Source organism: Syngnathus floridae, chromosome 22, assembly GCF_059516105.1.
Source record: "Syngnathus floridae isolate MCC-2025c chromosome 22, RoL_Sflo_1.0, whole genome shotgun sequence".
Taxonomy (NCBI): Eukaryota; Metazoa; Chordata; class Actinopteri; order Syngnathiformes; family Syngnathidae; genus Syngnathus; species Syngnathus floridae.
In genome coordinates this window covers 5,478,249-5,499,637 of record NC_142434.1, presented here as the reverse complement: position 1 = coordinate 5,499,637, position 21,389 = coordinate 5,478,249, and the positions used below count along the sequence as shown (strand labels likewise).

Genomic DNA, 21,389 nt, shown 5'->3' with positions numbered 1-21,389 from the left:
ATACGCTTTTTGAAATATAAAAATCAAAAATCAAACTTGTTCAGCACTTATATAGCATTTTTATGATCCATAATTGTTCTCTCTAAAAAAAAAAATAATGATGCACCTCAAATGCAAACTCGATTTGGTTTGTTTGGAATGCACTGTTTTCCTGACAAAAAAAAAACGAACCAGTCAGGCAACTCAGTATAAAAAATGAAATGAAAATGTTTTCACACGACTTGACGTATTTATGCGTTCATTAATCGCAAAGTCGTCAAACCAGATTGACACTGATCAATGTTGGTTGAGATTCATCTTGTAGTACTGAATAAATCCAAGTGTCGCTGTTGTTTAAATTGTAGCTCCCTCACGACTCTGGACTCATCCACAGCTGCCTTGAATTGTAAAATGCCAAAAATTCCTCAATTTATTTTAATTTTAAACAGGTAAACACCAAATTAGGAAATGAAATACAAGTGAGCGAGGGAAGACAGTAGTTCCGAGAAATTGTGTTACGAGTGACACGGGGTGAAGAGAAAGAAGCATGGATGGAGAGGGGGAGGGATTTAATCCCGTCTGGATTATCGTATCAATTGCTCGTGAGGAGCAAGCGAGTGAGGAAATCTCAACAGCCCATCCATCCCAGACTCCATTCTGGACCGTTTTCATCTCTCTGTTCAGTGATTTTTATTTTTGACCCCTCTAGATGTGAGCACAAAAGTCCTGGAAAGATGGACTACTGCGACTATTCGTGGTCGGATGTGACCTCACCGAATGTATTATGGAATTTTGTTTTCGTTCATAGGAACATTTGTTTTGGAGCGGTGATGTGATGGATGGCTCTTTTGCTGCTCCTGTCCAGGTTTGGGACCACTGGCGGTCCTCTCCGTGCCACAGCGTGGCTTCTTTTGTGGCTATGGTGGCTCTCCGGACTTGAGCTCAACTGATGTTTTGGGTCCCGGTTGTTTTGAGACTTCTCAAAGAAGGTAAACAAGTTGACAACTTGAACAGTCCTTCACTCGCTTGTGCTAAGAAGAAGTCGACATGTATTGGTCAGAGAGAGTTGGAATAAAGGTGTGCAATCTGGCTGCAAGCTCAAAAGAAATGGAGTGTGCCTAAATGCCAGAAAGCTTCGAGTCGCGTTCAGAGTACTTCACAGTGTCGAGGAAATCAAACAAAGCTGCAAGTAGTATCTTCTCATTGGTAGCATCAGCAGCGACAGAACTCTCCGCCGCCTGCTTATTGACGCATGTGAAGCGCAAAGGCATACGTCCTAGCCATCAGCCGCCGTAGGCCTGGACGCGACGATACAGGGCGAGTCAATTTGATTCGCGTGAAGGCCATTGGCTTTGGGAGTAATAAGCACACCCTTTGATTCCTTTTGGCCAATGGGCGGCGCACGAGCTCCATTTGCGCACACTTTTTGCACATTCTCATGGATTTAAAGCAAAACATCAGCAGTCATCGCCAACTGTCTTGCCAGTGATCTGGCCTGGCCTGGCCTGGCTTGGCTTTCGGTCGGTCTTTCGGTCGGTCTTTCGGTCGGTCGGTCGGTCATACTAGTGATCTTGTTGTGATTTAGCTTTTCTTTTCTCTTCTTGCCCTTCCATTTAGTGAACAACAGTTGAAGATTGAGCAAGAAACGGCTGCTTTTTGCACATGCCTTCAAGAGTCACTGGCAATCCTGACCAGGCTCCAGGGGCTCAAAGTCAAGCTACTCCAGTTTGCTCCTTCCTCTAACGGCTTCCCCTGACCCCACTCGTGATTTGGCGAATGTACGTACTCCTTTGTTTCTGTTTAAAACATTGCACAACTTTGACCACAGTCATTGTCAATGATTATTTGCTTCCTTTTGACGGTGGCCCAAAAAACAGTGAGCATTCCAACGGGAAACCATGATTCATTTGGGAAATAACCATGATCCAAGTGTGAGTCCAATTTTGGGCCTTTTCTCTTCTTCATTATCAGTTGCTATATTTCAAGATCGTTTCAGATGTTTTCTTGTTTGAATTTGAAGAATTTGAACTTGGGTTTGTTGAAATGTTTCCGGTGATTGAAACCTTTAACGCTGAATGATGTTCAAAAGACAAAACAAAACAAAACAAAAGAAAACAAATCATCTCTCGTGTGCGCCGTGTTGATTTTTTTGCTTGATCAACTGTTTGTTTCCTTGGCGGCGAGAATGAATGACGACGAACATTGAGTCAAGTGAGCGAACCTACGGAGGGTTGGCGGTGCCTTCTGGTGGAGACATCTTGTACTGCACCCCACTTCTTTTTGCGAGCAGGACGGACGGACGGACGGACGGACGGACGGACGGACGTTGACCTCAACGTGTAAACCAGTGTTGTCAAACCCGTTTTTTTGGCGGGGCGCATTGGAGTCACAGCTTCTTTCGGAGGGCCATCATGACTCTCGACCCAAACCTTCTGCACGTACAACAACGACAAACCTTGGTTTACACCGAACCTTAGGAGGCTGCGCAAAGTCAAGGAGGAGGCCTACAGGAGCGGCGACCGGGACCTGTTCAAGCAGACCACAAACACACTGAACCGAGAGGTCAGGAAAGTCAGCCAGGAGGTGTTACGGGGAGAGCCTGGAGAGACACCTCTCTGCCAATCCTGATCCCTCCACAGTGTGGAAAGGCCTGCAGAGCATCACGGGCTTCAAGAAACGAACCCCCCGTCCTGTGGAGAGCCCAAGGCTCGCTAGCCAGCTCAACAGGTTCGACTGCAGGTTTGATCGGTCCTCCCACACAACGGGACCTCCTGCAGCACAATCTACATACTCCCCTCCCCCCACAACTGCTCTGTCCACACCTCCATCACCGTGGTCACCGACTCTCTCTCTCTTGCAGAGGCCGCGCCCGCACTCCAGATCCGCGAGGAGGAAGTGCGCCAGATGTTCCGGAGACAAAAGATCAGGAAGGCACCCACCGGGCCCAGACGGCGTGTCACCTTCCTGCTTGAAAGTCTGCGCTGAGCAGCTGGCGCCCACCTTTGACACGGATCTTCAACCGTTCCCTGGAGCTGCGTGAGGTGCCCTCGTGCTTCAAGAGCTCCACCAACGTTCCAGTGGCCAGCCAAGAAGCCCGCCATCACAGGTCTGAATGACTATAGACCTGTTGCACTGACCTCTGTGCTCGTGAAATCTTTCGAGAGGTTAGGAGTGCTGAACCACCTGAAGGATGTCACGGGCCCCCTGCTGGACCCCCTCCAGTTTGCCTACCGGGCAAACAGGGCGCGGTGGATGATGCGGTCAACATGGGACTGCACTACATCCTGCAACACCTGGACACCCCAGGAAAGTACGCCAGGATCCTGTTTGCGGACTTCAGCTCGGCGTTCAACACCATCGCTCCTGACATCCTCCAACTGATGAGCTTGCTCATCCAGCTCGCGGTGGCTGCCCCCACCTGTCAGTGCAGTGGATCACCAGCTTCCTGACCAACAGGAGACAGCGTGTGAGGCTGGGGAGCATCACATCTGACCACCAACACTGGAGCCCCTCAGGGGTGCGTCCTCTCCCCACTGCTCTTCTCCCTCTACACCAACGATTTCTCCGCAAGTGACTCTTCTGCGAAGCTCCCGAAGTATGCAGACGACACCACTCTCATCGGACTGATCCAGAAGGGTGATGAGACTGCGTACAGACAGGAGGTGGAGCGGCTGGTCCACTGGTGCAGCCAAAACCACCTGGACCTGAACCCGCTCAAGACCGTGGAGATGACAGTGGACTTCAGGCGAGGCCCTTCACCACTTTCACCCCTCACTATCCGCAGTAATACTATTCTCTCATCAGACACCTTCAAGTTCCTGGGAACCACAATCTCTCGGGACCTGGAATGGACCGGCCACATGGACTCTGTCCGGAAGAAGGCCCAGCAGAGGCTGTACTTCCTGAGACAGCTCAAGAAGTTCAACCTGCCGCGGGAGCCGCTGAAGACCTTCTACACTGCCATCATCCAAGTCTGTCCTCTGCACCTCCATCACTGTCTGGTTTGGATCGGCCTCCAAACAAGACAAGCACAGACTGCAACGGACAATAAGGACTGCAGAAAAGATCATGGTTCATCAACCTCCCATCTATCCAAGACTTGTACCTGTCCAGGACCAGGAAACGTGCAAGTAACATCTCAACAGACCCTTCGCACCCAGGTTGCAGCCTGTTTGAACTACTCCCCTCCGGACGCCGTTATAGAGCTCTGTACACTAAGACCAGCAGACACAGAGACAGCTTCTTCCCCCAGGCTGTCGCTCTGATGAACTCACACCACTCTTAGAGTCTCAGAGTCATTACTGTGCAATGACATCCCGCTTTCCACACCTTTTTTGTCTACACTCTTTGTACTATGTGTCCTCTCTGCATCCATTGCAGCCTGGTCATCCTAGAAGAGGGACCGTCCCATCTGTGGTCTCTTCTCAAGGTTTCTCCGAGCTGGAGTTTGGAGTGTTTCCTTGCCCTCTTGGGAGTTTAAGATCAGGGGATGTTTGAGAATATCGTTCATTTTTCACATGTCCTGAGTGTTGTTGTTAGTCACCTAAATGTTGAACAGAGGCTGTGATTTACCAAAGTCAAATTCCTTGTTTGGCACGCTCAAACATGGCGAATAAAAAACTCTTGAATCTTGAAATAAATCTACGAGCACCTCAGTAAAAGCTACAAAATAGACTGACAAATAACTCGTATTGTTAAAAGCGACGACAATTTGCAATTCTAGTCATGACACAAATTTGATGCACAATTTGTCTTTGCGGGCCACATAAAATGACGCGGCGGGCCTGGCCTCGAGTTTGACACCCGGGGTGTAAACCCAATGGCCGAGAAAAGACAATCTGGCCGATAAAGAACCAACTGGGTGTGACATGTTTGTTTGAAGCAACTTTGCCATGGAGAACTGCAGCCCGAGGTCACACCGCGTGTTGCATGTGACCTCGTCATGCAAACGGAAGGCTTGTGGGGTTCGGGCGGGCTTGTGGGATCTCATGCTTGATTTGAGATCAAGCCGCTAAGTGCTTTCGGGCTTTGGTTGGTTCGGCCGGGTCAGCTTTGCCTTTGCCTTTGTCCTGCAAAGCGGCTGCGGCGTGAAAGGTCTGGAGAAGGTTGCTCAACGCGGAGGGAGGGAGGGAGGGAGCGATGGAGGGAAAAGAACGTTGTGTCTTTAGGATGACTTGAGAGTCAAAGGTTTCCATTGCAAATGCCGCGTGACTTCAAAGTTGCTTGCCTTTCCGTGACGGGTGGTGTCGTGGGCAGCGATTCAACTGAAGAGGGCGCAACAGCAATGTGTAAATATTATTTCTATATTATTAACATGATATTAATCGTATTTATTTCTACAAACATAGTTGCTCCATCGGAGCACAGACACACAGCTTGGTAACTTTTCCATTCCACATAGAAGCGAAACGGCGTCAATTCAAGCAAGCAGCAGCGCCATACGTCATGTTGGCCATTTGACCTATTCCTTTGCTCCTTTTTGTTTGACTGCATGGTGAGGGAAATAAAGTTGATTGGTCGGCAACTTGCAAGCAAGCCTTCAACTTGGGCAGAAGCTTTGAGACGACGAAGGCTGAACGTGTCAAAGCAGCGGGACGTCACGCGCGGTGCGGTGCGGTGCGGTGCGGTGCGGGCTAGGGCAGGCACACTTTAGTCGCGTCCGTGGGTCAGTCACACTTGACGAGTTGGAGCCGCCGTTCCTGTCTGCCTGCCTGCCTGCCTGCCTGCCTGCCTGCCTGCCAGCCTGCCTCGCTGTCTGAGAGTCTCGCAGCCGAAGTCGTTGATCACCCAAGGCGCCCGAGGATGGTCCGCCGAAGTTTCTACCGCCGCGGCCGCCGCGAACTGCTCATCATGAGGCTGCGCCCCGCACTTGTGTGGTTTCTACTGCTCTCCCTGACCAGGGTGGCCGAGTCAGAGGGTAAAAGCTTCCTCACACGACACTTTTGTCAATTGTCAAAGCAGCCTTCATTGTTTTTATGTCGCCAACGAGAGAGGAGTGTACGATGCAGTCGCCGTCTCTCACGTTTCTTTCTTTCTTTCTTTCTTTCTTTCTTTCTTTCTTTCTTTCTTTCTTTCTTTCTTTCTTTCTTTCTTTCTTTCTTTCTTTCTTTCTTTCTGCACCACCACCAGTTTGAGCCAGTTTTTGTCGTTTTCTATCATGTGCTCCTGAGTTAATGTCGCTGATCACTTTGAAGTGAATTGCCTTTATTTGAGTGTCCTCTTCTCGGCATAAAATGGCACTTGTTGATTGATTGAGTGATTGATTGACCGATTGAAACTTCATTGAGCCACCACGCAGATATGGTGCCAAGTCACTCGCGCTCGTTGAGTGAGACAAGCTCGTCGATGGGATTCCCTTGAAAAGATTGTCTTGCTTTGAGGGCTCCCACAAAAGTGCGAGTAACTGTTGCTACTTGTCGTCCGTCCCTTCATTAGTATTGACTGGATACCGTGTACAGATGAGGTGATTTGAGAGCGAGCAAGCGGCTAAGTGCTTTCTATGGAATAACAAGGCCGCCTGCTGGGTAGTAAGTTACGTAGTACGTGTTGCATTTATTGCTTGAATCAAGTCAAGTCTGTGATGATGACGACGACGACGAAGAATTGCATTCGTTTCAAACAGGCAAAACAGGCTCCATTGATAGATTGCAATTCGTGAGCCTCCAAAACAAAATCAGTCGCTCTCTCCTCCCCGCATCGAGAGATGTCGTCCATGCGACGACGTCATTTCGACTGAATCATAGACATTGGCAAGGTCTCAAACGAGGAGTCGGCCGCTTGCTTCTGGGCTTTTGTCGCTGTGCAAAACATCATCATCAACATCATCAACGTGATTGGCTTGGCTGTTTGTACTTCCCCCGTCTGATGCGTCGCACGTGGTTTGTGTCCATTGATGGCGTACGCCGGCTACCAAGTAGCCGTGAGAATCGTTTGAAAGGAAAGTTCTGCCACGGCAATGAGTGCAAAAAAGCAAACGATCCATTGTAAAATCTGTCGCTCATATTATTCTTTTGTTCCTTGCTTGTCCAGACTGCGATGGCACGGATGGCCATGTGAAATTCTGCATTGCTGGCCGCAATCTCAAACTGGATTCAAAAGCCAGTGCGACTGATTCTGTCGAATGGACCTTTGCGGGAAAGACCACCAACTTACCATCTCGCGTTACATATGAAGTTCCGCAAGACAAAAAGAAAATCCTGAGATTGCCCGACCTGAGCGCTGCGGACAGCGGCACGTACACTGCCACCTACGGTACCCCCCCAGCACCACCACCGCCAAGTTCTCAATCCTCGTCGAGGCCGGTAAGTTGCACGACAATCGGCTCGTATCGCTGAGCGACCGTTGCGTTTTGTGAAAGACACCACGTGCAAAGCGGGCGGCTTAAATGGTTCCAATTTGGAATGAAATTCAAACGTGCCTGCCACTTTGCCATCTGGGAGAAAAGCAAACGTTGCTCTCAGAAGAAATCGGGGCAACTCCTTTTCTTACCCTCGGCTGAAATCCTTTGCCAATAGCATGGCGGCCGCCGCCGCCGCCTAGTGGGCTACATTTGTCGGAGCGCAGAGCAAAATCGGGTAGCGCGCGCCCTCGGCGGCGCGTCCCACCGTCTGCTGCTTTTTAACGCCTGCACTCGGACTTGACCACTGAGGTGAATGTAGCACTCTTTTGGGGTTTTTCAGTCGACTGCAACGCAAACCAACCATGCCGAGTGGTGAAGGGGAGCTCCATCAAGATGGACTCCGGAGTTCCTTCCGGCGCTGTCACCTGGAAGCATCAGAAGTTACCTGACGGGACGAAGACAGCGATCACTGACGCCATCAAGTTCATTAACAACGACAAGAAAGAGATGGGCCTCTTCAACGTGGGGCCAGACAACGCGGGGACCTACGAGGCCACGGAGGGCCAAACCACTAAAACATTTCCGGTCTCCGTCCAAGGTAGCTCTCACGCCGCGGGATTGTTGCCACGAAAGGAATTCAGCCGATGCACCCTTGCTCAAAACTTTGCCGCCTCACTTCCTCTTCCCAACAGCTCGCATCACCCGTGTCAAAATCGAGGGCAAAGCTTCTGCCTGTGCAGGCGGCAGCGTCACCTTAGAGTGCAAGGTCACCGGTGATGCCAAAACAGTCACTTGGAAGAAGAACGAATCTCCCACCACTGTTAACGTCGCTGACAAGAAGTTGACCATCAGCGTGGCTCAACCGGCGGACGCCGCTCAATACACTTGCCGCGCCGTAAGCTACCTTGGCGGTCGACCGGCCGATAGCCCCGCCTTTACTCTCAGCGTTAGCGGTGAGTACGCCGCCATTTCTCGGGTTGACGTCAGCCCTGTTTGCGAATGTGTCACTCACTCCCTGTTTCCGACAGCGGTCGGCGACTGCGCGGCAGAACAAAACGGCACCATCGCCGTGACCCCCCTCATCATCAGGACTGACGGAAAAAGTGAGTACTTCCATGTCACTGCCCGCCCTGCCTCGCCCAGGCCAATGATTGTCGTCACCTTTGCTCTCGAAGGGACCCCTGGGGCCGCCCGGGCCGCGTCCTGCTCCGTCGCTCTGCTGCTGATGACCAGCCTCCTTCATCTCTGCTGGATGCTTTAGACACGGCGGCTGCCGGGTGAGTTGCCGGCCGGCACCTTGCTCCTTTTTACGCTCCTTTGTTGTTCCTCCTCCTCCTCCTCCTCTGCGATTGCCAACCGGCGGCTGTCTGCTTTTCCTCAGTCGGATGGAAGTGCGAAGGGGGCGGGACTGACTTTGCCTTTTTGGAGCGGGAGGAGCGAGCGGCCAGAGTGGAGCGAGAGGCCAGAGCGGAGCGAGCGGCCAGAGTGGAGCGAGCGGCAGGCAAAGCCTTTTTTTGTTGTTTTTTTTTTCCTTGTTCCGTTGATTTCACTCCAGCATTTGAATCTTCCCAATCATTGAATCGGCCACACGATCCAAATGGACGTACGATTATGACTTAGTTTTGCGAGCGAATGTTTTGGATTGCAAATGCGTCATCGGTGTCGTCAAAAAGTAAGCGATCCAGGCTCACCTTTGCATTTTCAGCCGCTTAGTTGTCGTCGTCTTTGTTGTTTGAATTGGCACTGGAAATAAAGGGGGGGGGCACGGCACGGCACGGCACGGCACGGCACGCTTGCTGTAGGTAAGTGCTCCCCCGTCGCGGCGGAAGACTTCAAATATTACCTTTCCACTTGAGATCGATCACGTGCAAATTGGCCCAGCCGTCCTCGTTCATTCGCGTCAGCGCAAACGACCCGAAAGGACAAGCCAACAATTCGGACTGACTCCCAATTTGATTGTGAAGAAGGAAAAAAACGTCTCAACGTAGCATTCTGAGAATGAAGCAGAATAAGCAACTCGCCTCTAAAATAGGTCATGAGATCCATTTCTTTGATCCAATTAGGCATGTATTATTCATAATACCTTTTGTTATCTATCCATCTTAGTGGGATCTCGGTTCATTAACAATGTTGACTTTGTTTTCAGTTGTCCATTTGATCTATTATTGAGAGTAAGCTCTTATCCGTGTTGGTATCGTCTCGCTCAATTATTGTCAGTGTAGCACTGTTGAATGCTTTGATCGAGTCCATCATTTGGTCATGGTAAGCTACCTTTTGTTAACCAGTCTGGAGGAATTCTTGGATCTATTACTCCTCCTATATTGAATATGCGCACGATGATGATCATTTCATCGTTCACGATTCATTCATCCTTTATATATCGTGGTTATTTCACCATTGACTTATCATTCATGATTTATCTTTTTGCCTTTGATGATTCATTCATCATTTAGTGAATCATATCTTTTGTTACTCCTTATGGAATCAGACGCGCGCTCGTAACACTGTTTATTTGATCATTTATTCAAGGCGTTGAATCAGAGCACGCTTATCTCTTGTTCTTATTCGAAACGATAGGAGCGCTCACGCTCGATTCCATCGGTCCGTTCTTCATTGATTGATTCAATCGGTTGAATCGTTTACCAAAAGTAAAGCTACCTTACGTCATTTGAAATGATACATTATTATATATTCATTGGAGCTGTAATTTATTCCCTATCGATTCAATCGTTAATAGTAGTCTATCTTTTGCGCTTATTTGGAGTTAACAGGCTGGCTGTTTATTTGAACAGTGATTATTGAGTCAGTCCTTTGAATCATTCATAGTAAGCTCTCTCTTGTCCTTACACGATTTGAAATGATAGGGGCGCTCGCAAACACTTGATTGGATCTGTTAATTATTCAACCTATATCGTCAGAGATCTTTTCAATAACAAGAGTAAGCTATCTTTTGTTCTTATTTGGGATTCGAGGCGGCGGGTAGCACGGCCGACTTACTTGAATTGACACATTTATCGATTCCGTCGACCGAATCCAATCGTAAGCTCTCTCTTGTTCTTACATGAGTTGAAATGATGGGCGCCCCGCGCTCACAAAGACGCCGCCGTCTGCTAATTATTTATTCATTGATTGATTCATTTCTTCATAGAGTAGTAAGTTGTTATCTTGTAGTAAAAATGATCATCCATGTGTACTGCTGGCACCTGAGAGTTTCTTATGGCGCATGATGGGAAGGAAGTGTGAGGTGAGGTGAGGGCGATGGGGGGGCTTGGGCAGGAAATGACGCGCGAGTGTGGAGGAAGGGAGGGGGATTGGGCCGCCAGCAGCTCGTGTATGTATAATTGTCTGAAGTTGTGATTTCGGTTCAATAAAAGCGATGAAAATTGCACCCGCCTCTGGTTTCTTTTGTCTGTGGCGGGCGGGCATGCGTGCGTGCGTGCGTGCGCGCGCGTGCAAGAGAACCTTTGAAGGCTATGAAGGACCAAGGCATCGGCTGACGTTTGACCAGTCAGCGCACAATCTGGGTTAACATTTGGCCAATCGGCGCACGAGTTTACAACTGCTGTACAAATTGCGTGTGAGGGCAAAGAAGCGCAACAGGTTCTTGGGGAATGCTACAACTGACAGCCAAGTTGAAACGGATGCAAATGTTGAATGCCAGGCCTAACGAATGAGTGGGAGTAACCTATCTTTTGGAATCATGAATTGGAAACGGGCTGAATTGGGAAAATGTGCACTTTGAGCAGATGCCCCATCGAGAATGAGCAGAATTTTTAGTTAAGATGGTGGTGGTGGTGGTGGTGTTTTTTTTTTTTTTTTTTTTTCGGTTGACATCCGGTGAAGGCACTTCCGGTTTATTTGAGGTGATTTCCGGTTTCTCCGGGGCCCTTCCAATTCCATTTAGGGCACTTCCGCTTCATTTGGGGCACTTCTGGCAAGATGGATGACACTTTGGTAAGCAAAGTTGGGACGGGTTGAATTGGACGTGCTAACCAGTGCGCCACCAAGCCGCTGCTTTTTGAAATGTCAAAATGAAAAAAAGTCAACCTAGCGTCAATTGAGCATTTTGATGCTTTATTGTAAAATTCAGCTACGTGAGGATCATTCATTCGTTAAGTCTTCATTCCATACAGAACTGTATTTTTTGGGTGGGATACGTTTTGGTTTTGGTTATTAATATGATTGCTAAATCTTTTTGTCTTTATAAACGTCGGAAGAGTTTATTTCCATCTCCATCATGACAGATTTGGGTCGGTCAGTGGGGGAGGAGGAATACTCACTCCACAGCTGTTCGACACTACTCGTGTGTATGTTTCCGCGCGTGTGTGTGGGCGCACAGTCTCTTAAATGTTGTTAATCCAACCTCTGCACTATCTCCTGCATTAATGCAGATGTTAGACGCGTGTACTCCACTCTAAAATGAATTCATGATGCACCTCAAACTCAAAGTCTACTTGGTTTGTTGGAATTTTCCTTACAAAAAACAAAAAAGTTAAAAAACAACTAACCAGTCAAACGCACCAGGACAACAAAATAAATGAAAATGTTTTAACACGATGTCTTCATGTGTGAATTCATCTCAAAGTCGTCAAACCACTTTGACACCGATCAATCTTGTGTGCGCGTGAGATTCACATTGTAGTACTGGATAAATCCGTTAAGCGTCGCTGTTTGGTTAAACAGTTGGTTTGGTTGTACAGTATCAAACCTCAGAGTCGTACATGATGCCTCACGACTCTGAACTCATCCACAGCAGCATTGAAATTTAAAATGTCTACATTTCCCCTGTTTTCATTTTAAACAGCCAATCACCAAGTTAGGGAATGAAATGGAAGTGAGCGAGGGAAGACAGTAGTTCCGAGAAATGGTGTTACGAGTGACACAGGGTGAAGAAAAAGAAGCATGGATGGAGGGGGGAGGGATTTAATCCTGCCTGGATTATCGTATAAATTGGTTGTGAGGAGCAAGCGAGTGAGGTAGTCCCAACAGTCTATCCATCCCAGACTCCATTCCGGACTGTTTTCATCTCTCTGCTTAGTGATTGACTGATTGATTGATTGATTGATTGATTGATTGATTGATTGATTGATTGATTGATTGATTGATTGATTGATTGATTGATTTTTACCTCTCCAGATGTGAGCACAAAATTTCCGGAAAGATGGACCGCTGCGACTGCTCGTGGTTGGATGTGACCTCACCGAGTGTATTGTGGAATTTTGTTTTCGTTAATAGGAACATTTTTTCGGAGCGGTGATGTGATGGATGGCTCTTTTGCTGCTCCCGTCCAGGTTTGGGACCTCTGGCGGTCCTCCCCGTGTCACATTGTGGATACTTTTGTGCCTGTTGTTGCTCTCTGGACTTGAGCTCAACTGATGTTTTGGATCCTGGTTGTTTTGAGACTTCTCAAAGAAGGTAAATTGACAACTTGAACACTTCTTCACTCGCTTATGCTAAGAAGAAGTTTACCCAGTTTGAATGACTATTTTGTAATCCGCTTTGAAATCCACAAGAAATGGACGCAAACGCGGGCGATGCTGTACAGTGGCAGAGAAATGGACCGCGGCGAACGAGGCCGACGATGCTCCCGTGGATTATCCTGTGCAGCTCGCTGTGGCTGGCAGCGGATGGCCAGATGAAGATCTCACCGGAGACGTGAGTAGAGTGCACTTGCAGTTCAACGGGCTGACTCCGACTCACTTTTTTTCTTTTTTTACTCTAAAATCAACTTGTGCTCTCTTTATTGACTTCAACTGGTCTACTCATTTCAGATGAATCCATGTGCATGAATGAATCTTATTTTTAGAACAAAACCAGCGTGCGGGGGAGACTCCCCATTGGCCCAACCATCTGTCGCATCCTGTCCGGTCATCACACGCAGGATTTGTAAAGCGGAATTACAAAAACAAACAAAAAACATGATTGAGCAGTAAATAACTTGGCGACCTGACTGTTGACTGTCACCTTTGACGGGAATCTCTTTTACTCTGTCAGTGAAGCGTGACCTCACACACGAGAGGCCATGACCTTTAATGCTGTGTCTTTTCAGATCAAATAGCCACAAAAATAATGCATTCAAATTGTGTTTATTTTATGTTCAGCGTGCAGAAGTGGGCGGAGTCATTCGGGAAAGAGATCGCATCCCTCTCCACCAAATACTCTGGAGCTGAACTGCTACAAAAAGTAAGACAACAGAACAACATACTTGTTATTTTTTGTACCAATTTACTCCAGAGGTCGAGAAAATCATCACTTGGTTTACGTTTAGGTCCACGTGTGCGTTGGTCCGTAATTAGGCTCTTGTCAGAAGCCCTGGCAGGCCGGGCGCTCGCCATCTGTCTGCCACTCTCGACTCATCTCGTCCTGTTTTTCGTCCATTTATTGTTTGTAATCTGTGTGTTGAAAGAAATATAAGGACGTGGAGGGCGTGTTGAAGATTGAGGAGGTGGACGGAGGGGAGCTGGTCAAAAAGTTTGCGGAGGAGATGGAGCAGATGCTCGGGAGGAAAATGAAATCTGTTAAGGTATTGACAAGTCAAATGCACCAAACGTCATAATGTGCTTTTAGAAAAATATATTTGAATGAAATGATGCCAAGTGTTACAATGCGGCAATATTTATTTTTACAATTTATTACAGAGGTTGGCAGAAGCAGCCGAGGAGGCTGATCTCTACCACGAGTACAATGACACGCTTGAAGTAAGTAACTGGTGAATTAATTAATTCGTTAAAGTGGACCTGATTATCATTCTATTGTAAACTGTGTTTTATTTAAGTGTCAAAAGTCAAAGTCAGCTTTATTGTCAATTTCTCCACATGCCAAAGACACACAAAGAAACCGAAATTTCGTTCCCCCCTATCTCACGGTGACAAGACATGGCTCACAACAGACAAACAGTAAACAAGTATAACAAAAGCGTGCTGAATAAATAATGAATAAATAACACAACAATAAATAAATAAATAAATAAATAAATAATTAAGAGGAGCACAAAAAGAAAAAAACAAAAAAGAGCAAGTGCGCGTACAGCAGACATTCCCGAAAATAGCGCAACAGTGCCGCACGCGACGCAGAAGGGGGTAGCGAGTTCAGGGCCTTAACAGCCTGGAGAAAGAAGCTGTTGGCGAGTCTGGTGGTGCGGGAGCGCAGGCTCCTGTGCCTCTTCCCAGACGGCAGAAGGTCAAACAAAGAGTGAGCCGGGTGACTCACATCTCTGGCAATCGAGGTTGCCTTGCGGGCGAGATGGGAGGTGTAAATGTCCTTCAGGGAGGGGAGCGAAGCACCAATAATCTTACCAGCCGTATTCACTATGCGCTGCAGGGCCTTCAAGTTCTGTTCAGTGCAGTTACCACCCCAGACAGCGATGCAACTGGTGAGGACGCTCTCAATGGTGCCACGGTAGAATGTAGACAGGACTGCCTGAGGAGCACATGCACGCCTGAGCTTCCGCAGGAAATACAGGCGGCGCTGAGCTTTCTTTGCCAGTGACCAGGTGTTCGCGGACCAGGAGAGGTCCTCACTGACTTTATAGTCTGAAAAATACGGTGATACTTCCTTATGACCTGGTTGTTGAGTGCACATTCCCTTTTGTTGTTGTTTTTTTTCCCCCAGTTTGAATACTACAACTCCATGCTGATCAACATGGCGGACGAGGACGGCAACCCGCTGCCCCTGGGAGGAGAGTTCCCGCTGGAAAAGAACGAACACTTCAGCAAACTGCCAGTCAACACGCAGCAAAGTAACATTCAAGTGCCCACTAATGTCTACAACAGAGGTACATGCGAGCCTGAATGCAAAAATGACACAAATCCGGAGGGTCACTATCGTTTATTACTCTAGATACAGATATTTTAAACGGCGCCTACATGTCCGAGGCTCTCAATGACGTATTCATAGACAACTTCCAGAAGGATCCCACCCTCACTTGGCAGTACTTTGGAAGCTCCTCAGGCTTCTTCAGGCTCTACCCGGGTACCACACATTTCCGGCCATTGTCTGACCTCGTAGCAAATTTCCTGGGGTTTGGTGACAGCTTTGCCCTTTTTTCGATCTCCAGGGATCCAGTGGATCCCGGACGAGAATGGGGTGGTCACTTTTGATTGCAGAAACAGAAACTGGTGAGGTGATCTTCCGATTGAGATGGTTTCCGCAGGTCATTGGTAGGCTGCTAGTTAGCACTTAGCAACGACTAGGTTGCTACAGTGCGACTACAGCTAAATGTATGCTAGACTTGTCAAGTTGTTTCGCGTTCCAATTAATTTTCTCATAATTTGAAAAGAAAATTATACGATTACTGCCACCAACATGAAAAAAAAATATTTAAAACAAAAATTAAGTGGTAGGATAAGCACATTTGATTAGTTTTAAGTTGCATTAAAAAAAAAAAAACAACAACTAACCCTAACAACCCACAATAATGATAAATGTTCTTAGTGATAGAAGACCAAAATATTGTATCAACAAATCCATTATCTGGAAATCTGATTTCGTCGAGGTGAAACACTGTCTACGTCGTCCGGTTCCTCGGACTGAACCTTCAGGAAGTCGTAAATCAAACAAACAGATTATGGATCTGGAAAGTAGCAGCTGCCCCGGGGGACAAATCTCCTTCATGTACATGACCTTGTAATTAAACCGGATGACAATAAAGAGATAAGGGGCGGAAATGAGTGGGTGAACTTTGTCTGCATGTTTGCATTTCGGCGCTTATTATTTTTTTAATACGTGTTTGGCATCCTGTTTGTTTTTCAGGTATATCCAGGCGGCCACTTCCCCGAAAGATGTGGTCATTGTGGTGGATGTGAGCGGCAGCATGAAGGGGCTCAGGCTCACTATAGCTAAGCACACCATCAACACATTGTTGGACACACTGGGAGAGAATGATTTTGTCAACATCATAGCTGTAAGATTTTTTTTTTTGCCCGTAAAATACGGTTTGTACAATTTTAATAGTCGTTCCTGCTACAGTATAGCGACTACGTTCGATACTTGGAACCGTGCTTCAAGGGAATTCTGGTCCAAGCCGATCTAGATAACAGAGAGGTAAGAAGGAATAAAGTAATTAATGAATTTAGCGTTCATGGTAAGGGTTAGAACAAGTTCCTGTCTGGCATGATCCTCTTTGTTTTCTACTTGTCCTACATTACGTTGTTGTTTCCTCTCATCTGCTCTCCTGTTCTTATTATTCCGCAAAGCCCGACCATGTGTGAGTGACCATTTGTGTGTGTGTGTGTGTGTTAGGCGCTGGATGCATGCCCTACTTTCTAGCACCAATATACACAACATAAGAGATCAGGTGAGGTCGAGGAGCTGCTGACAATTTTAAACACGTCACATGAGCAGCCAGGCAGACGTGTGATTGGCTGGATGCATTGTAACGTGTGGAGCACATATTTTGACATGATTTCATCACACACACAATTAAGATGGAAAACAAATAATATAATATCATATGATTTTAAGTATTAAAAAATAATCTGAATCATCATTGTAGGTACTAAACATTGTTATTTCTTGTATTTTGGGTTTTACAGTGTGTTTAATCCAGATTATCTGTTGTAGTGGCCGTGTTGTAATTAGTCAACGTGCCAGGGAGCCACGCTAATCCCTCCTGTGCCCTTTTCACCGTCGCGCAGAAACATGCTTTGCATCTCCAGTCACCGCTTCCCCAACATTTTTTTCTTTTTTTTTTTCTTACAACTCCCAAAACAATGTTTTGTGTTCTCTGCGCAGCACTTCAAGTTACTGACCAGCGAGCTGCACGTCAAAGGAGAAGGCAAAGTGAAAAATGCCATGAAGGAGTCGTTCAGGATCCTCAATGAGGTTGGCGTTGAATGCAAAAACGGAGACGCTGAATTGAAGATGAAAATGTGTGTGCGCGCGTGTTATCAAGGCTGCGGCACTGGGCCAGGGCAGCCTGTGCAACCAGGCCATCATGCTGATAACAGACGGCGCTATGGAAGACTTCCAGGAGGTTTTTCAAGAGTTCAACTGGCCAGAACGACGGGTGATGACGCACGTATGAGCACACGAAATAAAATCATATCGTTGAACTTGTATCTGTGATTTGCTGTCACCCCAGGTTCGAGTATTCACTTATCTCATAGGACGGGAAATGACATTTGCTGAAAATGTCAAATGGATTGCCTGCAATAATAAGGGTAAGGAAAATAAATGAGTAATTCCAGAGGTGAATGATAAAACTTGTGCCGCCCTCTCGCAAATGACACGGGATTATGCAGTGGAAGATAATCACTTTATTCCCGGCTGGCAGTACATGAAAAATCTCTGGTTAAATAGCAGATGATCAGAACACTTAGACTGTAAACACTCGAGCGGGCCAGCACAGGCTAACAGATGTGCTCCCTTCTGTTGCCTTCATGAAAGCATCTATTCGAATTTAGGTTTAGCTCTCAATTGTGTCTAGGATCTTAAAAAAAAGACAAAAAGGTATTCCATTGCTGTCATTGTGTTTCACCAAAAAAAAAGACAAGAACAGCTCAGCTTTTTGGGATTGTTTCCGATGTCCGATCAGTGCATTCGGCACATCTAATTGGATGACAAAACAGGACTGGATACAAAAACTTGATACTTGAATGTAAATCCTCGTGTGCGTCGCAGGTTATTACACGCACATTTCGACGCTAGCTGACGTCCAGGAAAACGTCATGGAGTACCTGCACGTTCTCAGCCGGCCCATGGTCATCAACCATGACCATGACATCATCTGGACGGAGGCCTACATGGACAGTGTGGTAGGTTTTTGCCATATCAAATAACCATGCATTGGCGGCGCTAGAGGAGGTGCTGAACCCCCCCAAAAAATGATACTAGATAATGGACTTTTCACCATTTTCTGATTTTTCTGGGATTTTGTTTCCACATTTCCACTGGTCCCTCATAAAGAACATGAAATTATTATCGATATTTTTCAATGAATATTTGGGGTTAATTTAAAAAAAAGTAATCAATAAAAAGACTTGAGCTGTAATAATATCAATTAGTTCAAAAGAATACGCAGTACATACCTTAAGGTTAGCATCGCTATTAGCTGTTTAATGCAATGTTTCTCACATTTGTGATTTTCTTTTCATACCAGTTGCCCACCACTAAAGAGGTAATCAAACATGTAAACCAGCATTTTAGCTTAGCCTAGCATTTTGGCTAATCGTACCCATCCGTTTGTTAGCTAGTGAATATCAACCTAGCTCGTTTTTAGTTTAGTCTTAACTGATTTCATCTTAGTAAAAACAACAAAACAAGACACTGCTTTTACATTTTATTTTCTCAGGTCAATCTTGAAGGATTTTTTTTTTTTTTTTTTTAGCAATTCTTAGCAAGTATCAGCTAATGGTTTTAACTTTCACAGCTATTCGACAGTCAAGCCCAGAGTTTGCTTCTGATGACTTCGGTTGCAATGCCTGTTTTCAGCAAGAAAAAGGAGACGGTAAAGATTCAGATTTCTATTTCAACATCTCAGCATTATTGGAAAAAAAAAAAAAGTGTGTACTTTTCTTTACGTGTTATGTAGTTGTCTCATGGAATTTTGCTTGGAGTTGTCGGAACTGACGTGGCCCTGAAAGAACTGATGAGATTAGCTCCGAGATACAAGGTTAAACCTCTCAGATTTTACACGTTTTTTCTTTTATTTACAAAATTAAATAAGTTTTGTCTCAAATTTTTTTCGACCAAAGTGTCCCGACATGTCGTTTGTTGTGTTTAGACGTATTCAGGGACTTTGAGGCGGACTATAGCGCCACCTTGAGCGTGGAGGAGACGGCACAGCAATCGGAGGAGGGAGGGGGAGTACAGGGGGAGGAGGATGGTAGAGAAAAACTGTGACTTGGCATGCTGCCGCTTGGGTGTCCTCAAACCATTCCCCGACATCCTTTCTATGTTTCCCAAATTTTCGTTATTAATTTTAGTCGTTGACACATTTTTGAATGAAAACCTCAAATAAAAAAAGACCTGCATGTGTGCATGTTTGCAAAGCCACAATATTAGGTACACAAGCAACACAACACAACTTTGTAGTTGCTGATTTGTTTTGCATTGGTACGTTGGATTGGATTGTGTTCCTAATATAATGACGATTGATCACTCGCTCATTGTGTGCTGTTCATATTCCAGCTGGGAGGATCGTGATCTCAACCACTGCCATCACTGTGACTGTGGGCAAGAAGACCGCCATTGCTGGAGGTAGGACATCATCTCTTGAAATGAATAATTGCAATAGCATTTGAAACCTGTAGAGGGCAGGGTTAGATAAATTGTGTATCTCTCTCTCTCTCTCTCTCTCTCTCTCTCTCTCTCTCTCTCTCTCTCTCTCTCTCTCTCTCTCTCTCTCTCTGTCTCTCTCTCTCTCTCTCTCTCTCTCTCTCTCTCTCTCTATATATATATATATATATATATGTGTGTGTGTGTGTGTGTGTGTGTTATCATGCGTTCCCTAATGAGTACTTATTAATAAAATTATCGCACAGTATGCTTGCTGTTTCGCCTTGCAGACGTCCACCAGTCCACAACAAGTCATACGATGCTGGCTGGAGCTTCCTGACCTTCTACATCTCTGGGAATCCAAGAAAGCTGTTGATAGCCCAAACTATTTTGTTGATGTCTGTGACTTCTTATTTCACATAGCAGTTTGTCCTTGCACTCTTTTTATTTCTCATGGCATCCTGTCTGCAACTTCTTTTTCACATAGAATCTTGTTTCTTCTCTCATGAGACAAAGCCCGCGCTTTCCCCCACCTTAGGGGCTAGTCTCACATTGTGGGTAGGGAGGGCATTCCTAAATAAAAAGAGTGGGGGGTGTAAACAGACCTTTAGTGTATTCGGATTGCTGTAAGTCTGGATGCACTCCTCGCGAGAAAAGACTCAATATTCTGCCTCACTGGTTTTGTCTGATCCTGATCCTTTTGCTGATTTTGAACCTGACAGATTTTTGGGGGCTCGTTCCGGAATCTCAATAGGACTATTTCGGGGCTCCAGCTGACTTTTCGGCGCAGGAGAAGTCCTTGGCCAAGGCATATGGATAGAGAAACCGTTTTCACGGGGCTGTCTCGATCAGTCGGTTGGACGCCGGAGTGGTTGACGAGAACATCCGGGGAAAGGCCCAGCAGACTGTGAGTATGAATATTGATTCTGGTAAAAGGAATGAAAGTGTAGTGGCAAGAAGTCACTTGAAACCTTGACAATTCTAGTTTCTATCAAGTGCAATTAGAAACAGTTAAATTCTGCATGGGATGGTGGGGTCCCCTGACGTAAACGTCAGTTAAATTCCACGGGAGGGCGGACTCCTCTGTTTTGTAAAGAAGTACAGGTATTTTGGAGAGGTTAAATCCCGCTGAGGTGTCGTGGGGCCTCCTAATTAACCTTCCTAATGTGTTAGCTTTCTGCTGCCATCTGTGGTGTTTTTCTTAACTCTTGTTTAGCTGGTTTGGCTTCTTTATCCATGAAAAGATAGGATTTATATCTACCTTGAGAAAAAGGCAAAAATAAGTTTTCCTTACACAATAGGAAGGTTAAAGAGTTTGTTAAAATCCACGGGAGGGCGGGCTCCCCTGCTTGCCTGTGAGACGATACGAATGCGCATTTTGTGTGTGTGTGTGTGTGTGTGTGTGTGTGTGTGTGTGTGTGTGTGCGTGTGTGTGTGCGTGCGTGTGCGTGCGTGTGCGTGCGCGTGCGTGCGCGTGCGTGTGTGCGCGTGTGTGCGCGTGTGTGCGTGTGTGTGCGTATGGTTTGACTGAGAGTGATCTCATTTGAGCTCTCCTTTGTGTAAACAGTGGTTTTGTGAGAGCAGAGGAAAGGAGACTTACCACTCATTGAATATTTTACCACTGTCCTGTGAATTAAATTGGCTTTAGGACACTAGGTGCCATTCAAATTGCCAACTCCGAAAACTAAAAAAATAAACCATGGGAAAATCAAAATAGCAAACAAAAGTCGCTACCCCGACATGAATTAAAACGCAAGGATTGGAAATGAATGGAAGGGGTCGACACCGAAAATATAAAATCTCTTGACAAATGCGTATTTTGGACAGAGGTGGGGGGTTGTATTATGCGATGTGG

The 21,389-nt window shown here is 46.4% G+C and overlaps 3 protein-coding genes across 7 annotated transcripts; all 3 read left to right on the top strand.

Moving 5' to 3' along the window:
* The first annotated feature begins 160 nt into the window (after positions 1 to 160).
* On the top strand, positions 161 to 5,089 carry LOC148379425 (uncharacterized). 4 transcript variants are annotated; one of them, XM_088366903.1, is made up of 6 exons: positions 161 to 968; positions 1,597 to 1,757; positions 1,857 to 1,910; positions 2,457 to 2,541; positions 2,619 to 2,706; positions 2,840 to 5,089. In XM_088366903.1, exons 3-6 carry the CDS (start codon positions 1,900 to 1,902, stop codon positions 2,962 to 2,964), a joined length of 309 nt encoding a protein of 102 aa, XP_088223029.1. In that variant the 5' UTR covers positions 161 to 968; positions 1,597 to 1,757; positions 1,857 to 1,899; the 3' UTR covers positions 2,965 to 5,089. The 4 variants fall into 4 exon arrangements, 3 of the variants coding, with proteins under 3 accessions (XP_088223029.1, XP_088223028.1, XP_088223030.1); XM_088366902.1 differs by having other exon boundaries at positions 1,597 to 1,910; XM_088366904.1 differs by lacking the exon at positions 1,857 to 1,910 and having other exon boundaries at positions 163 to 968.
* A 49-nt stretch (positions 5,090 to 5,138) lies between these two features.
* Positions 5,139 to 10,704, top strand: LOC148379424 (hemicentin-2-like). Its single transcript, XM_088366901.1, has 7 exons — positions 5,139 to 5,896; positions 7,009 to 7,280; positions 7,659 to 7,916; positions 8,011 to 8,271; positions 8,347 to 8,421; positions 8,494 to 8,595; positions 8,700 to 10,704. The coding sequence occupies exons 3-6, from the start codon at positions 7,712 to 7,714 to the stop codon at positions 8,577 to 8,579; spliced, it is 627 nt and encodes a 208-aa protein (XP_088223027.1). The 5' UTR covers positions 5,139 to 5,896; positions 7,009 to 7,280; positions 7,659 to 7,711; the 3' UTR covers positions 8,580 to 8,595; positions 8,700 to 10,704.
* Positions 10,705 to 11,140: 436 nt separating this feature from the next.
* Positions 11,141 to 20,197, top strand: LOC148379423 (voltage-dependent calcium channel subunit alpha-2/delta-4-like). 2 transcript variants are annotated; one of them, XM_088366886.1, is made up of 20 exons: positions 11,141 to 11,272; positions 12,455 to 12,524; positions 12,610 to 12,733; positions 12,832 to 12,973; positions 13,420 to 13,501; positions 13,725 to 13,841; positions 13,957 to 14,016; positions 14,930 to 15,092; positions 15,158 to 15,289; positions 15,375 to 15,435; positions 16,070 to 16,220; positions 16,286 to 16,360; positions 17,051 to 17,140; positions 17,211 to 17,324; positions 17,400 to 17,478; positions 17,939 to 18,072; positions 18,417 to 18,434; positions 18,687 to 18,764; positions 18,849 to 18,929; positions 19,448 to 20,197. In XM_088366886.1, exons 3-20 carry the CDS (start codon positions 12,694 to 12,696, stop codon positions 19,460 to 19,462), a joined length of 1,632 nt encoding a protein of 543 aa, XP_088223012.1. In that variant the 5' UTR covers positions 11,141 to 11,272; positions 12,455 to 12,524; positions 12,610 to 12,693; the 3' UTR covers positions 19,463 to 20,197. The 2 variants fall into 2 exon arrangements, with proteins under 2 accessions (XP_088223012.1, XP_088223013.1); XM_088366887.1 differs by lacking the exons at positions 18,417 to 18,434; positions 18,849 to 18,929 and having other exon boundaries at positions 11,148 to 11,272.
* The last annotated feature ends 1,192 nt before the right edge of the window (positions 20,198 to 21,389 follow it).

What these genes read in the sequence shown, in the direction of transcription:
- LOC148379425 (XM_088366903.1), top strand. An exon ending in CAAACACACTGAACCGAGAG is followed by an intron (nt 2,542 to 2,618) that starts GTCAGGAAAGTC and finishes ATCCCTCCACAG; the next exon opens with TGTGGAAAGGCCTGCAGAGC. An exon ending in CTCGCTAGCCAGCTCAACAG is followed by an intron (nt 2,707 to 2,839) that starts GTTCGACTGCAG and finishes TCTCTCTTGCAG; the next exon opens with AGGCCGCGCCCGCACTCCAG.
- LOC148379424 (XM_088366901.1), top strand. Translation starts at nt 7,712, where the DNA reads ATGGACTCCGGAGTTCCTTCCGGCGCTGTCACCTGGAAGCATCAGAAG. An exon ending in ATTTCCGGTCTCCGTCCAAG is followed by an intron (nt 7,917 to 8,010) that starts GTAGCTCTCACG and finishes TCTTCCCAACAG; the next exon opens with CTCGCATCACCCGTGTCAAA. An exon ending in CATCAGGACTGACGGAAAAA is followed by an intron (nt 8,422 to 8,493) that starts GTGAGTACTTCC and finishes TTGCTCTCGAAG; the next exon opens with GGACCCCTGGGGCCGCCCGG.
- LOC148379423 (XM_088366886.1), top strand. Translation starts at nt 12,694, where the DNA reads ATGTTTTGGATCCTGGTTGTTTTGAGACTTCTCAAAGAAG. An exon ending in TTTGAGACTTCTCAAAGAAG is followed by an intron (nt 12,734 to 12,831) that starts GTAAATTGACAA and finishes GAAATCCACAAG; the next exon opens with AAATGGACGCAAACGCGGGC. An exon ending in CCGATCTAGATAACAGAGAG is followed by an intron (nt 16,361 to 17,050) that starts GTAAGAAGGAAT and finishes TTCTCTGCGCAG; the next exon opens with CACTTCAAGTTACTGACCAG.